Genomic DNA, 16,212 nt, shown 5'->3' on the forward strand with positions numbered 1-16,212 from the left:
ATCTATAAAAGCAACCTAACTGCTTTATAATAGAAAAACACCAATAGAAGTCAGATAATGAATTAAAATTTGCTAATTCAGAATCTCTCCCCCTCTTTTATTTGTCTGACCTGGATCTGTCTCTCTCCAAACAAACTAATTTTTAGCACAGGCTAACATCTCCAGACAGATTGTCTCCTGTTAACAAACTCAGCATGGCCAAAAGCAAGCTTTTTTTTCAGACCACTGGCAAATAGGGAAACTGTCCAAAGAAAATGGCTTATTTGGTCTCCTTCAACTGGTAAAGTTATTGCTATAAATGCAAACTATTCTGTGTCAATGACTACTCTAATCAATTAACAGGTTTTGATGACTGGAAAAATGCAGTCACTAGAATTATTTCTCATGAGCAGTGGAAGGATCATCTTGGTGCACTGTCAATGATGCTCCAGCATCAGAAATCTGCCAGAACTAATGCAGAACTGGAAAAGATGAAGGAAAGATCATGAAAATACAGGACTAAAGTCCTAAAGAGAACAGTTGTTCTAATAAGATTCCTTTGTGAATGAAGACTAGCCTTTTTGTAGGGACACTGAAGAGCCTGTCTTCCCTAACAATGGAAACTACCTTGGTTGCATTGAACTTCTAACTGAATTTGATTCATTTCTCTCAGAACACATGCATTGACATGGCAATCCAAGGAGAGGGAATGTGTCTTATCTTTTGTCAACTATATGCAATGAATTTTGCTATTTTGGGATCCAAAGTTATGGCGCAGATAATATCTGAAAGCAAGAAGGCAAAGTATTATGGAATCAATATCGATTCATCCCCTGATATTAGTCACACTGATCAGCTTATGGTGGTGTTTCATTATGTACTCAGTGATAGAAATGTAGTTGAGCAATTTCTTCAGTTCATTCCCATTGAGCAACATGATGGAAAATACTTATTCAATCTTTTGCAGGATATTCTGAAATTTCATGGCATTGATATTGCAAGCTGAATGTCACAGTCATATGATAACACCAGCAATATTAGTGGCATTTATTCAAGGGTTCAAGCTAGTTTTTGTGAAGTTAAGAGTTTGGCTGAATGGGTTCCATGTGCTGCCCACAGTTTGAATTTGGTTAGATCAGCTGCTGTTGAGTGTTGCCCTGCAGCAGTCAGGGGGTTTGGATTTTTCAGTTACTCTTTACGTTTTTCTCAGCTTCACCCCCGAGTTGGTCTAAATTAGTAAATAACACGAAGCAAAATATCTATGTTGTACAAAGCATATCAGAAAGAAGATGGTCAGCACAGAGTGATGCCACCAGAGCACTTTATATGAACTGTTCTGAAATTTGTCAGACTTTGATAGACATATGTGAAAGTGATTGACAACCACCTGCAGTTGTCTGTGAGGCAAAGTCACTGACTAAGAAGCTGGATCAGTTCAAGACAGCTGTGATGTACATCATTTGGAATGATGAAGTTTGTATGGTTTGTCTTGGATTTGAGTATCAGGGACAAATTTCACATACTGTGCTTCTATCCTATCATAGATAAACTTATTGTTGAGATGGTCAGATAATGAGCAGCATATGCCATATTGAATGAAAACTTCAGTTTTCTTGCAGATAGATCAATGTCCAGTGCTGAAGTCGCCTCTAGGGCAAGTGCATTAGTAGATATCTATCCATCAGCTCTTGAACATGAATGTACAGATGAATTTCTATTGTTCTCACATGTGTATGCAGAGAAGAGACCTGAGGTAGCAAAGATCAGTGAAGAAATAGCAGACAAGTTGGTGACAAGTTTTCTAAATGTCACCATTGCTTTCAGAATCTCTCTCACCATCTTGGGAACAGACTGTGAAGGGGAGCGCTCTTTTTAAAAGTTAAAACATATAAAGAACTGTCTTCAGTCTACCATGGGTCAGAAATGACAATCTTCCCTTGCACTACTTTCAATTCAGAGTGAGCTTTTGAGAAAAATGACATTTGATGACATAATACGTGGTTTTGCTAACAAAGAGTCACAAAGTAAATATTTAATTGTACGTTATACCCATGTATTGTTTTTTACTAAAGATTTAATACACCTGCATTTAATTGATCTTCAACATTTGCACATGAATTCTAATAAAAAATAGCAAATTATTAAGTGTGACTTAGCAGTTTTCTTTTCTTATTTTTGAGTCAATTATGAATTTGTTTTTAGGCCCTAAATTTTTCGTAGGCCTAAGCATTGTGCTTACGGTGCCTAATGGATAATCTAGCCCTCACCCGAACCATCAAAATGTAAGAATCAAACTGGCTTAATTCACTATTCATAATTTACTGAGGCATTGCTATTTTCAGGAAGAGCCCAAGACCAAGCTAATGAACAAAAGAGAGAGCAGGGCCATGGTTCTGCATTGTTCATCTCATGGGCCAATACTTTCAAGGGACATTTTTGACTAAAGATTCCAAAGTGAAATTTCAGAAGTCTGAAGTTAACAAGTGAATGTGCAATCTTAACTCTGCCCACTGGGGCGCATCGTAATACTGTATATATTTTAGAAATGTGCATTTGTCTGTCTGTCCATCCGTATGTTTGTTCAATAACTCCTAAATGATAAGAGCTAGGACCACCAAATTTGATATGCAGCTTCCTTTTACCATAACTTAAAGCAAGGTAAGGGTTTGATTGTGCCAAAACAATGGGATGTGCTTGGAATTCGATTGTTTCCCATAAAATGAGAAAGCTCAGTAAGAGCAAGTTATACTATCAAATGACACTAGGGGGCAGCAAGGGACCAGAGATTGGGACTGAGACAACTATACACCTTTGGGCCAACAGATAGCAGAGGTGGAAAAAGGGACAGCTATCTACTATATATTTCAGTGAGTTTCTTTGTGTGTCTGTTTGTCCCCCAGCCAGGGTACATGCACCCCTCTCCTGGCTGTGCCCGCTGCAGCTGCAGCAGCCATAGATAAGTGCTTTTCACCTGCTCCCAAGCTGCTGTGGTTACAGTGGGCTGGGGTTGTCATCTCTCCCGAGGGCAGCCTGCACACTGACCCCCCTTTATCCCTTACCCCACTCCAGAGCAAAGATTTAAATGAAGAAAAACAAAACTTATTTGGGTTAAGGATCCAAGCAACTCTGGATAAATCACCTTGTGCATTATAATACACTGTTTAGTTATATGATCACATACATTTTATTTGAAAAAAAGTATTTTTCTGCAATTTTAGAAATACTCATATAACATCCTGTATTATAGGACATAGCAGGATTTCTAGAAAGGCTACTAGTGTATCAGGTGGAAAATACTGTACAATTCAGCAGTTTTTAAGTTTTCAATCCTGCACAACTGAGGCCTGTGGGGGGAGGAGTGTTATAATTGTTTTGTTTGTAAATGCTGGCTCTGCATGTAGTTGGAATTCTTTCTTTACTTTAGATAATAAACTAAGACCAATGGAGGAGTAGGTGAAAAATGGAAGGGGAGGTTGCCCTAGATCCTCATGGTGGTGAAACCGTTTGCTTGAGAAACACATTGTTAAATACTGTAATAATAAATGTTTTCACAGTGTATCTAAGTCTAAAGAAAGCAATATTGCTCAGGTTAGAAAATAATTAAATTATATATTATTTTAGGAAAAAAATGTTACATGAAACATCAAAATCACTAGAATCTGTGTAGTATAAAATCATAGTATAGCTAGACAAGTAAGAAAAAATAATGTTTTTTCCACGTACATTAAATTCATCACCTGGTGATGCACAATTTTTCAAAGGTCATGAGGAGATGTGCTAAAGTGACAAGGAGTCCTGTGGCACCTTATAGACTAACAGATTTATTGGAGCATAAGATTTCATAGGCAAAGATCCACTTCATCAAGGTGGGTCCAATAAATCTGTTAGTCCATAAAGTGCCCCAGAACTCCTTGTCACTTTTGCAGATTCAGACTAACACGGCTACCCCTCTGATACTTGAGGAGATGTGCTCTCTCCTTTGGCCAGACACCTCCACCCTCCAGACTCCAGTGTTTTTCTCCGTATAACCCCGGATCTGCAGGGCATGGAGAATGAGGATGGATGATGTCATGGAGGCACTTCTTTGATCTCAGCAGCACCTAGTGGGGGTACAGTAGTGTTGGAAATCAGACTTTTTATTTATATATGGATTTAGAAGCCTAGCTTCAGGCTTCTAGTTTTGAAAGATTTTGCCCCTCCCCCCCATATTTATACTGTGGAAGGGATGGATGGGCTAACCTTGCTTGTACCTTGAATGGGATTTGGCAGACGCTTGCCATCTGGTGGTGAAATTGGTATGGATAAACATATCAAATATTATTCAGCAACATATATCTAGCTGGCATTGATATTCCTATTATTCAGCAAATGTAATAATGTTTAGTTCTTTTCTTCTCTAATGTACATCTATCAGTACATTGTTGTTTACATTTGACTCCCTCTGCTGGCTCTTCAGTAGCAGAACACAACACTACTAGATCAGCAGTGCACTGTGTGTTCATTCTTAATTTCTGCTGTAAGTGGATATTTGTAAAAGCTTAGATTTTAAGCATAACTTCTTATTTTGTCTAGCTTCACTACTCCACAGGACTCCCTGACTCACCTCTTGGATGATCTTCTATTTCAGATTCCGTTAGTCCTGAATTGAAATGATGTTTCTGAGAGAGACAAGGTGCATGAGGTAGTATCTTTTACTGGACCAACTTCTATTGGTGAGACACACAAGTTTTTGAACTAATGCAGAACTCCCTTTCAGTTGTATGTAAGCTCACAAGCTTGTCTGTCTCTCACCAACAGAAACTGGCCCAAGGTAAGATGTTACTTCACCTGCCTTATTTTACACACCTTGTCTCTCTTAACATCTTGAGACAACTCAACTTCAGCAGCTCTGCATCCAACAATGTCTTTCTTAGCTGTCTGGTAGGAGACAGAAAGCAATTCTGTGAGGTAAGGTAACATATTTGTTTATGTGCAGTGTTACCTATCTAAACCCAGGTCAGTCTTACTGTGAGTTTGTCATCTCCCCAGGGCCTCGCTGTAACTGTTCTGAAAATTTTCAGAATGCCTCCAACTCCATTAATTTCAAGGGAGTTGAGAGCATACAGCACCTCAGAGGACTATAGCCCTTAAGATGTTTTATTAGTAGTCAATGAGTTCAAGTTACTCAGTTTTGTGAAGTTCAGTCTCAGTTTTGTGAAGTTCACAAGTCACGTATACCCTGCATAGAAGTCTATATTGTATGTTTTTAATCCAGGATTTCAGAGAGGATGAGGGCTAGGGCCAGGAGCTCCACAGCAGCAGCATTTGTGAAGGGATTCTGATGAGAATCCTTCCAGTGGATCTGAGAGGAGTGGGAGAACGGACCTCTTCTACAGGATGCAGTGCATGCTTCCTTACGCCCGTTCAATGACTGGTGAGGAAATGATTGGGTTTTGGAATGCTTGGGTGCAAAGAAAGGAAACAAGAATATTTATGTATTCAAAATAAGCTCCTCATATCATTTTGTAAATGTGATTGCACTCTCTTACCCAATTCCATTTCACCTCCAGGCAGGTTAGCTACAGCCTGCCCATTGTGTGTGGTACAGTGAGTCTTATGCAGTATGAATGACATACAAGGCTACATCTACATATTATGAAGTTTTTAGCAACAAGGCTGTGTCAACACAATCCTGTCACTAAAAATCATGCAGTGTAGCTGCTGTTTGTCAGCACTTTTGCCGACAAAATACTTCTATCCACTATGAGCGTACCTGCTGACAAAGCACTGTTCACACTGCCACTTTTCACGGTAAAATTTTTGGGCTGGGTTAATACCTCTGAACAACAAAAGTTTTGATTATCAATTGCCAGTGTAGACATAGTCCAAGTGCAGACAGAATTTAAGCATGGATCTATTGCCAAAAGAAAAGCTTACAAAAGTCTCTTGTAGGGCGCACATACATGCTGGCAGCTAGAAATAAACATATAAGGATTTAGCACTCTTAGAATCTTTAATCTTACAAGCAGGAGACAATGACAGATTGATTACAAGACAAAAGTCACAGGAACCAATCCTTATTAATGTAAAACACACACCTATTTTCATGTTTTATATTTTAATAAAAATACAGATAATAGTAGGCAGCAGTTATAGAGTGAAACAACCATTTGCCTCAGTAGTAAAACTTTCCAAATGTTTGACAATTAATAGGAATAATAATTTTATATTCCACTACACAATCTTATAAGGTGCTAAATACCTCCTGAGAGGTGCTGAATGCCTCCAACTCCATTAATTTCAATGGAGTTGAGAGCATACAGCACCTCAAAGGATTATTCCTCTTAAGGTGTTTTATTAGTAGTCAACGAGTTCAAGTTACTACATGGTTAACGTAATTGTAAGTGGCAACAGGATCCAACAGCTTCCCTAGGATACATAAGGTTGAATTCTGCTCCCAGTTACACAGGCAAAGCTCCTGTGTAACTGGAAACAGAACCTGGCCTGGCTCAAAGGGTAAAATCCTGCTGTCAGAGTCACACTTATCTACAGGACAGATCTCTCTTGGGAATTATTCGCCATATGGAGCTCCTACAAACACCAATGAGAGCTTTTGGGCAGGAGCTTGAACAGGTTTGGACTTAGTGTTTTATGTAAGGTAACATATGGGTCCCCAGCCAAGTCCCTGTCAAGAGGAAGGACCCTTCATATCTGACACCTGTTTTCCTGATACTCAACCCTTCCTGGCCTTGGTAGGAAATGAAATTGGAAGCAACTAAGCAAACTAAAAATAAAGAAGCTTTTCACCAGCTATAAAAATTTTAGAGTCAGACATGAGACATGTGGATGGTCGGTGTGGAAAAGGTCCACTAGGGATTTGAAAGGAAGTGGTCGGTCCTTGTGTCAATACTTGACTCTTTTTAAGTACGGGGCCTCCATGTGGGTTGATCCCAGAGCAGCTGTATATGCCAAAAGGTCTCTTTGGGCCCCACAGGTCAATTTCCAAGCAAGATCCACAGTGTGGATAAGTTTGGCTTGATCTGGCAGAAGGATATTTGCACAGGCATGTTTGCTTATGGTGATGTGCTACCTGATCTGGTTCTTTCGTTTTTGGATGCACTTTACTGTCTAAATTAAGATACCTGTCACAGAGAAGTAAGATCCCACTCAACAGTAGCAGGAGAACAGCTGTAAGTCCCACATGAATAGCAGACCCTACTTCCTGAGACGTTGGAGTGGAAGGCAAGTGGTAAGAAGGAGGGAAGGCAATACTATGGTTTTTCATTATGGACTGTAAATTCCAGCTTACTGGAATTAATATGAATACACTAGACATGATGTTCAAGACCCCCCCGGTTAGAAAAAAAATTAAGATATAATGTTCCTTAAGCTCTTTCTTATAATTACTCCACAAAAGAAAGAGAACTAAACATATAGCTACTGCTTCCATGACAGCAGCTAATATCAGAAGGTCTTGGGCAATAACCATTTCTGAGGGGATGAAAGTGTCCTGATTATTGAATCCTTGACAGAGCATTAAGGAAGAGCCATTGGTAAGTTCAGGGTTAAAAGTAAAGCAGACATCCCACATTCTGATCCAAATGTTGCCAGAGGAGATGAGGGTGGAATTGTCCAAATGCCACACTCTCCATGGTATAAGTCCTAATGAAATCATACACAAAATCCAACCTAAAACACTCAAAACAAAGGCAAGCAGTGGAATGTGAGAAGTAATGGCCAGGAAATTCACAACCTTGAGATTTTCAACTTGTGTCACAGTTCTGTCAGGTGTACTATCAGCCATGCAGACACTTTCAGGTTCACTGAAAAACATAACATATATAAAAGCATATATGGATTGGTGTGCATATAGTACACACCAGGCCATTTACATACTATGATCATCACAGTAATATCTGAACTAACCAGATACACAAATAATTTAGAATTAGTTCAACATTAAAACTTAATTTCCTCATGGTGTCATGTGATTCATAAAAGTTGTATGTCAGGATTTTAATGCCTCCATTCTCCCTTCTATACTAGGTTTCTGGCTCCAAGAACTTTTCCTACAATGCTCCTGCAGTCATGAGGCTCCTAAGATGCACTTCACAGCTAGGTCAGAAGGTAGATGGTATCCTCCAGGGAGCTCAGCCATTATGGAAAAAATGGGACCCTGAATTATAACTTCCATCGAGCAATGTAACACCATAACAAAATGCAGTTTAATGTTAAAATTACTCATAATTAAGTTCAGTTCTCTCACGTAAGTTCAAACCACTCTCCCCCCAAAAATTTCAATTTGGGTAGAACCAGCCTGAATCAAAATGTTTCATTTAGGTTTTCCTGATGGAAAAAAAATCAACAAAATTGAAATTTTCCTGGGAAAAACTGCATTTTCTGTTGAAAAATCATACGTGATGGATCATTCACAAGTTGGTCTACTCAAATGTCTAAAAAAATTCCTAATCTAAGTTTCATAGAATCATAGAATCATAGGACTGAAAGGGACCTCGAGAGGTCATAGAGTCCAGCCCCCTGCCCTCAAGCCAGGACCAAGCTCCGTCTACACCATCCTTGACAGATGTCTATCTAACCTGTTCTTAAATATCTCCAGAGAGGGAGATTCCACCACCTCCCTTGGCAATTTATTCCAATATTTGACCACCCTGATAGTTAGGAATTTTTTCCTAATGTCTAATCTAAACCTCCCCTGCTGCACTTTAAGCCCATTACTCCTTGTCCTGTCCTCAGAAACCAAGAGGAACAAATTTTCTCCTTCCTCCTTGTGACACCCTTTTAGATATTTGAAAACCGCTATCATGTCCCCCCTTAATCTTCTTTTTTCCAAACTAAACAAGCCCAGTTCATGAAGCCTGGCTTCATAGGTCATGTTCTCTAGACCTTTAATCATTCTTGTCGCTCTTCTCTGTACCCTTTCCAATTTCTCCACATCTTTCTTGAAATGTGGCGCCCAGAACTGGACACAGTTCTCCAGCTGAGGCCTAATTAGTGCAGAGTAGAGCGGCAGAATGACTTCACAAGTTTTGCTTACAACACACCTGTTGATACAACCTAGAATCATATTTGCTTTTTTTGCAACAGCATCACACTGTTGACTCATATTCAACTTGTGGTCCACTATGACCCCTAGATCCCTTTCCGCCATGCTCCTTCCTAGACAGTCGCTTCCCATCCTGTATGTATGGAACTGATTGTTCCTTCCTAAGTGGAGCACTTTGCATTTCTCTTTATTAAACTTCATCCTGTTTACCTCTGACCAAATGACTTGCTAAGGTCATTTTGAATTATGTCCCTATCCTCCAAAGAAGTTGCAACTCCACCCAGTTTGGTATCATCTGCAAACTTAATAAGCGTACTCTCTATCCCAATATCTACATCAAGTTTGCTTGTGTAGTCTTGACTTGTGATATACCGTGTTCTGAAGCTGTGTTGGTAAGTAATATTTTTTACTATGCCAACTTTTGCGGGCAAAAGAGACAAGCTCTTGATACCTTGTCAGGTTATTATGATAGTCACCTAATTTTACTTCACCATTCTATGTGTAAAGCTGACAGACCCAGGTCGTTAGGGGCTTAAATAATGTGCCTCTACCATGTGAGCTGAGGCTGTCAGATAAGGCTATAGAGCAGACTTCACTCTCCCTTGTCAGTGGTCTTAGTGCCTCTGGGTTGCATATGAATTAATATCTAGCTACTCCTTCCAACTTCCTTCCTAATATTCTTTTCATGTACAAACAGTAGAAAAAGCAACACTGGAAATCTTAAGTATCACAATACACTAGTTAACCCCAGATCTATTTTCAAAGTGGTCTTTGAGGTCAAAATAACCCCAGGCATTCACTTCCTCACATTCAGTAGTATGTGTTTTATGTACAAGAAATTAAACTACTTACAGTACCTTAGTACTAAAGGAAGAACTTATAAGACTCCATGGGTGCTCCAGGACTCAAGAACCCACTGAAAAAAATGGGAGATACTCAGCATTCATGAGTCTCAGTCTTATGTGGCACATGACTCTTGCACTTTGAGACCTTGGACAGGGATGTTAGAAACACCCTAGAAATGGGGGGAAGAGGGGAACCACAGGACCCAAGATTGTGGCCCTGCCCCCTGCTCTGCCCCAGGACCCCATCCCCACTCAGCCTCCTCTGTCCTGAGGCTCTACTTCACTTCTTTTCCCAAGGCCTTCTTCCCACTCTGTCTCTTCTCCTGAGGTACCTTCCATCTACTCCTCTCTTTGAGGCATCATCCATCCTCTCCTCTCAGCCCTCTCCACCGAAGTCCCCTTTTCCCATTGCTCACTCCTCTCCTCATCTCCCGAAGCCCCCCTCAACAGTTAAGATACACATGATAGACACTTTCAGTAACTAGAATCAGAGGGCTGACAGAATTGCTGGGCCCTGGGCAAGGCGGGGTGGGGACTCAACGGTCGCAGAAGGGGTGGGCCTCGGATCAAAGGGACAGGGCTGGGGCAGCCAACCTTCAGTGCCACCCAGAACATGCAGTGCCGCCTCCTCTCCCCTGCTGCTCAGAGCTAGTCCTCTTTCCTTCATTAGCAACAGCAGAACTGTAATTGCACTGTAGAAGCTCTATGGATAGAAATTTCATGATTGAATATAGCACTAGGCATATACTATCAATCACCTGACTAGAATGGTGATGGTGACTGAAATGCTCAGGGCCATTAGAGAGGCAATAAAAATAAAAAATGTGATAATAATGGGTGGAGTTAATCTATCCCCATATTGACTGGGTATATGTTACCTCAGGAAGGAATGCAGAGATAAAGTTTCTTGACACCATAAATGATTGTTTATTGGGACAACTAGTCCTGGAACCCACAAGAGGAGAGGCAATTCTCAATTTAGTCCTAAGTGGAGCTCAGGATGTGGTTCAATAGGTAAATATAGCTGAACTGCTTGGTAATAGCAACCATAACGTAAATGAATTTAACCTCTCTGTGGTAGGGGGGAATACCACTACAGCCCACCCCAGTAGCATTTAATTTTAGAAAGGGAGACTAAGCAAAAATGATGAAGCTAGTTAAACAAAAATTAAAAGATGTCAGCCCCAAAAGTGAAATTTCTTCGTGGCTCAACTAGAAAGTATACTCCCAAATTAAAAAACTGACTCTGTGGCTAAACAACAAAGTAAAAGAAGCAGTAAGACAAAAAAAAAAGCATCCTTTAAAAATTGGATGTTAAATCCTATTGAGGAAAATAGAAAAGAGCATAAACTCTGGCAAATCAAATGTACAAGTGTAATCAGGAAGCCCAAAAAAGAATATGAAGAGCAACTAGTCAACAACTCAAAAAGTAACAGCGACATTTTTAAGTACATCAGAAACAACAAGTCTACTAATCAATCAGTGGAGCAACTGGACAATCATGGTGCTAAAGAAGCAGGGATGATGAGGCCACTGCAGAAAAACTAAATGAATCCTTTGCATCAGTTTCCACTGCAGAGGACATGAGGACGATTCCCACATTCTTTTTTGGTGACAAACCAGGAGAATAGCTCATATGACATCATTTTTTAAAAAAAGGCTTCAGAGGGAATGCTGGCAGTTGCAGGTAACTAAGCCTAACTTCAGTTTCTGGCAAACTAGTTAAAACTATAGTAAAGAACAGAATTATAGCATACATGGACAAACATGACTTGTTGGGGAAGAATCAACACAGCTCTTGTAAAAGGAAATCATGCCTTACCAATCTAGTATAATTCTTTCGGGTGGGGGTGGGGTCAACAGACATGTGGACAAGGGCAATCCAGTAGTTTTAGAGTATTTGGACATTCAGAAAGCCTTTGACAAGGTTTCTTACCAAATGCTCTTTAGCAAAGTAAGCAGCCATGGAATGAGATAGAAGGTTCTCTCTTGGATCAATAACTGGTTTAAAGTTAGAAAACAAAGGATAGGAATAAACGGTCAGTTTTCAGAATGGAGAGAAGTAAATAGTGGTGTCCCCAAGGGGTCTGTACAAGAACCAGTATTTTTCAACATATTCATAAATGATCTGGAAAAAAAGGCTAGTGTTAGGGTTAAATTGGAAGTCCAAAGCAGACTAGGAAAAGTTACAAAGATTACTCACAAAATTGGGTGACTGTGCAACAAAATGGCAGATGAAATGCAATGTAATGCACATTATATGGTCTAAATTAGCTATAATAATGCAGGAAAGAAATCTTGGAGTTTTGTGTATTTCTCTAAAAACATCTGCTAAATGTACAGACACAGTCAAAAATGCTAATGGAATGTTAGGAACAATTTGGAAAGGGCTAGATAATACGACAGAAAATATCTTAATGCTAATATGTACATCAATGATTTGCCTATATCTTGAATATTGTGTGTAGATGTGGTTGCCCCATTTAAAAAAGTTATAGAGAAATTAGAAAAGTTATAGAGAAGGGCAACAAACTTGTACTGATCTCCTTTGTAACATGCTTTGAAGATCTGTTGATAAAAAGCACTGTGTAAGAGCTTGGGATTATTATTAACTTTCGAAATGTGCCAGGTGCCTTTCAAACACAAAGACAGATGCAGTCACTATCCAAAAGAGCAAGCAACCTTTTCCTAATTTTATACTGTGGGATGGGACAATTGTATTACTACAATTACAGTACTATGTTCAACTTCATTAAATTAAAATGTGGCAAGCCAAAATACAATTACTGTACTAAGCACTATCACTAATGCATATAGTAAAATAATAGGCTATTCACACATTTAAGAACATATGTAGATTTTCCAGCTGGTCTGCTTTGACTGTCCCAGTAACAGAACAAATAAATATTACTGAACAAGAATTCTCCTCAACTGTTTGTTCTAGAATGTAAAGCTAAACATTCTCATCCCATTATTCTTGTTCCCATGTTTATTGTTTGTAACTAGCTCATTTGAAAATTCTATTCTCTTCAGACTCTTCAAAAAGTCCTTAGGTGATATACATGTTCATTCATTTGATCTAAGCCTATAATTAATCTTTCCTGTCTCTTCAAAGATAATAATATGGATTAGACCCTAAGATCTTCTGCACTACCACACAGATGGCTATCACTTGAGCTAACCATTAGCTCACAGTTGCAATAGTACACTGTTATCATTCTGCAGCATCTTGACATTTTCATCATATGACATCTTTCAGCTTCATTAACATTAGTACTACTACTAACAGATAACTTTTTTTGCTGTTATATATACTCTGGATTCTGTAATTTCCACTCCAACTCATCTGATGAATTGGCTTTTACCCCTCAATACCTAGTAAATTTGTTAGTCTCTATAGCTCAGTTTAGACAGTGGCGCTATTTTGGGATACCAGAACTGTCCCGAAATAGCAATCTGCATCTTTAAACATGCCTGTTATTTTGAAATATATTTCAAAATAATGGACTTGTTATTCTGGCATCCCTGTAACCCTCATTCTATGAGGGTTAAAGGAATTGTTGGAATAGCACTTTATTTTGAAATTACCTTGAAATAAGCTATGCAATTTGTGTAGTGCAAATTGTGTAGCTTATTTCGAGTAAGGGTGCAGTACAGCTGCATCCTAAGGTGCCACAGGACTGCTTGTTGTTTTAAAGTTACAGACTAACATGGCTACCCATCTACAATATTCTGCTGAATGTTACAGTTACAAAACATTAAAAATAGTCTTCATCAAGACTTTACTCCAGATATTATATAGAAAATAAAAAATGGCTCTCTTTCTAGTGTCTGAGCTGTTACTGAGTTCTAAAACCCTTTACCAAATCAAATTACATATCTAGAAATCTTCCTTGTTTAACAATTTCCTTCTGATTAGAAGCAAAAATCTCACTCACAACTTACCTGATTGTTGAAAATTCCTTACTCAAAACATCCTGCAGGACACAAGCCTTTTGTTGCTAACTTTCATTCTGCTGGAATCCCAGTGAAAATATAACTCATTTCCCTTAATAATAATCTTCCTACCCGGTCTCTATTTTTATTATAGAACTAAACAGATTTTCCCTGCCAAAAGGTTGTCCCATTACAAAAATAAACACAATAAAAAAGAAATGAGGGGGGAGGGGAATAGCCCTTCTCTTCTTTAGAAATACATCACTCATTAAGTGATCAGCAAACTTTTATAGATTCTAAGGCCAGAAGGACCACCATGATCCCATATAAAACAGGCTATAGGAGTTCTACAGATAATTTTCTATTTGAAATGGAGCTGATCTAATTGATTTAGTCTCTTGATAATCACTCCAAAGCTCTCAACTTCTGAGAATTTTTTTATGGTGCTGTTGCATTAACACTAATTTAGATTATCCATAAGCAGGCACAAACTGAAATATTTTGAATATAAGTGGCTTGATCATCAATTGATGTACATTGGTATAGCTTCATTGACTTCATCTGAGAATCTAGCAAAGTGTGTAAGTATATATTTGATTCAAACCAGCTGTTCTTGAAGCAATTTGTAGCTCTGAAACTGTGATGTTGTCGTTTTCCATGAACAGCATTTTTTAATTTCTAAGCCTGCAATCATTTTGTATTCAGAGTGTCTGTAACCTGTTACCCAGAGTAGCCCCCTCAAGCAGACATTCTGGGCTGGATTCATAAAGGAAGTTATAAATCTATCTGCCACTTTAAGCACTTAACACCAACTTTTAGGTGTCACAAGCATTTACAGCCCCCTGCTCAGCTGCCTCTTTTCCCTATAGGTGCCTAAGTCTCCACAGCACCTAAATTTCAGCAAGCGAGTAGGTGCACAGCTAGATTGGGATACCATTCAGCAGCTGGATATCTAATTCATCTCTAAGTCCCAGCAGGATTCACAAAATCGACTTTTATCTTGCCTTTGGGGCCTGACTCGGTAAGCATGCTCTGTGCATGGATACACCCCCACAAAATGGCCTGTGAAGAGAGTAGTCTTAAATTTTAATTTCCTCCTCTATCTGATGTATAAAGGGATCTGAAATTGAGTCTCTCCCCTCTTGGAACAAAACCCAACCACTGAGCTAGAGGTCATATGTGGGGCACCATTATCTGCTCTTTCAGTATTTCTTGCAAAAAAAAAAAAGGCTAAATTTTATTTATTTATTTAAAATATTTTTACCCCGCCTCTCTATTTAAAATATTCTAGGCGGTTTACAAAATTTTTAAAAACACAATACAAATATATATTAAAAATACGAGACCCCAGATGGACATAAAACCTACTAAAAACGTCTCGAGAGAAGGAACACACACATACAGACTCAAACACCAATAAAAGCATGAGCAAAAAGGGTGGCTTTAGCCTGACAAACAATGCTAATGTTGGTGCCAGGTGAATATCCCAGAGGAGAGATTGCCACAGCTTGGGAGCAAAAGCTGAGAAGGCTCTGCTTTGTATAGATGTTAATCTTATCTCCATAAGTGAGGGAACACTGAGCAGAGCCTCCCCAGCTTACCTCATTCCCCAGCCAGGTTCATATGGGAGGAGACGATCCTTCAGATACCCCAGACCCAACCTATTTAGAGCTTTATAGGTCATAACCAAACCTTAAATTGTGCCTGGAAACATACCAGAAGCCAGTGCAGCTGCCGGAGCACTGGCATAATGTGTTCCATATAAAGAGTATTAATTAAAACTCGAGGAGCCACATTCTGGACCAGTCTCCGAAGGCTCTTTAGAGGCAACCCCACAATAAGTGTATTACAGTAATCCAGTCAAGATATAACAAGAGTATGGATTATGTGGTGAAGTCATACTTGTTCAGGAAGGGTCGCAGCTGGCAGATCAAACGAAGCTGTCCAAAAGCACTCCTGGCCACCGAAGAAATCTGGTTCTCAAATGTTAAAAAAAGGTCCAGGAGGACTCCCAAGCTGCGTACCTGTTCTTTCAGGGGGAGAATAACCCCCTCTAGAACAAAATACAGGACTATGTAGCACTTTAAAGACTAACAAGATGGTTTATTAGATGACCCCAGCTATCTTACACATTACAAAGATAGCTTCCCCAATTATCACCTCTAATTCTATTAACTCACAGACATTTCCCCTTCCCCACCTCTAATATCATTAACTCACTGGCATTCACCTTCCTCCCCCCCCCCCCCAACCCCCCCCCCCCACATCTCCCTTCTGTTCTGTACTGTGATTTGTCCTTTTCATGTGTGTTCATTTTTTTTAAAATTGTATCCTTTGGTATATATGGTTGTGACTATTTTCTTCCATTATTTGATCTGAGGAAGTGGGTCTGGCCCACGAAAGCTCATC

General features: G+C 39.3%; 1 protein-coding gene across 3 annotated transcripts; it reads right to left on the bottom strand.

The window, feature by feature from the left end:
* Nucleotides 1–4,595: 4,595 nt before the first annotated feature.
* Nucleotides 4,596–12,783, bottom strand: LOC112545311 (claudin-34-like). Of its 3 annotated transcripts, XR_012898898.1 has the most exons (6): nucleotides 12,707–12,783; nucleotides 10,462–10,570; nucleotides 9,880–9,938; nucleotides 7,712–7,781; nucleotides 4,825–4,896; nucleotides 4,596–4,637 (listed from the first exon to the last, which is right to left on the bottom strand). XR_012898898.1 is itself a non-coding variant. In XM_025183132.2 (4 exons), exon 4 carries the CDS (start codon nucleotides 7,760–7,762, stop codon nucleotides 6,743–6,745), a length of 1,020 nt encoding a protein of 339 aa, XP_025038917.2. In that variant the 5' UTR covers nucleotides 7,763–7,781; nucleotides 9,880–9,938; nucleotides 10,462–10,570; nucleotides 12,707–12,783; the 3' UTR covers nucleotides 5,001–6,742. The 3 variants fall into 3 exon arrangements, 2 of the variants coding, with proteins under 2 accessions (XP_025038917.2, XP_025038918.2); XM_025183132.2 differs by lacking the exons at nucleotides 4,596–4,637; nucleotides 4,825–4,896 and having other exon boundaries at nucleotides 5,001–7,781; XM_025183133.2 differs by lacking the exons at nucleotides 4,596–4,637; nucleotides 4,825–4,896; nucleotides 10,462–10,570 and having other exon boundaries at nucleotides 5,001–7,781; nucleotides 12,705–12,750.
* Nucleotides 12,784–16,212: the final 3,429 nt, after the last annotated feature.

This window comes from Pelodiscus sinensis, chromosome 1, assembly GCF_049634645.1.
Source record: "Pelodiscus sinensis isolate JC-2024 chromosome 1, ASM4963464v1, whole genome shotgun sequence".
In the NCBI taxonomy this organism is placed as follows: Eukaryota; Metazoa; Chordata; order Testudines; family Trionychidae; genus Pelodiscus; species Pelodiscus sinensis.

Bases quoted from the DNA above. Each gene is read 5' to 3' on its own strand.
- LOC112545311 (XM_025183132.2), bottom strand. From the start codon at position 7,762: ATGGCTGATAGTACACCTGACAGAACTGTGACACAAGTTGAAAATCTC.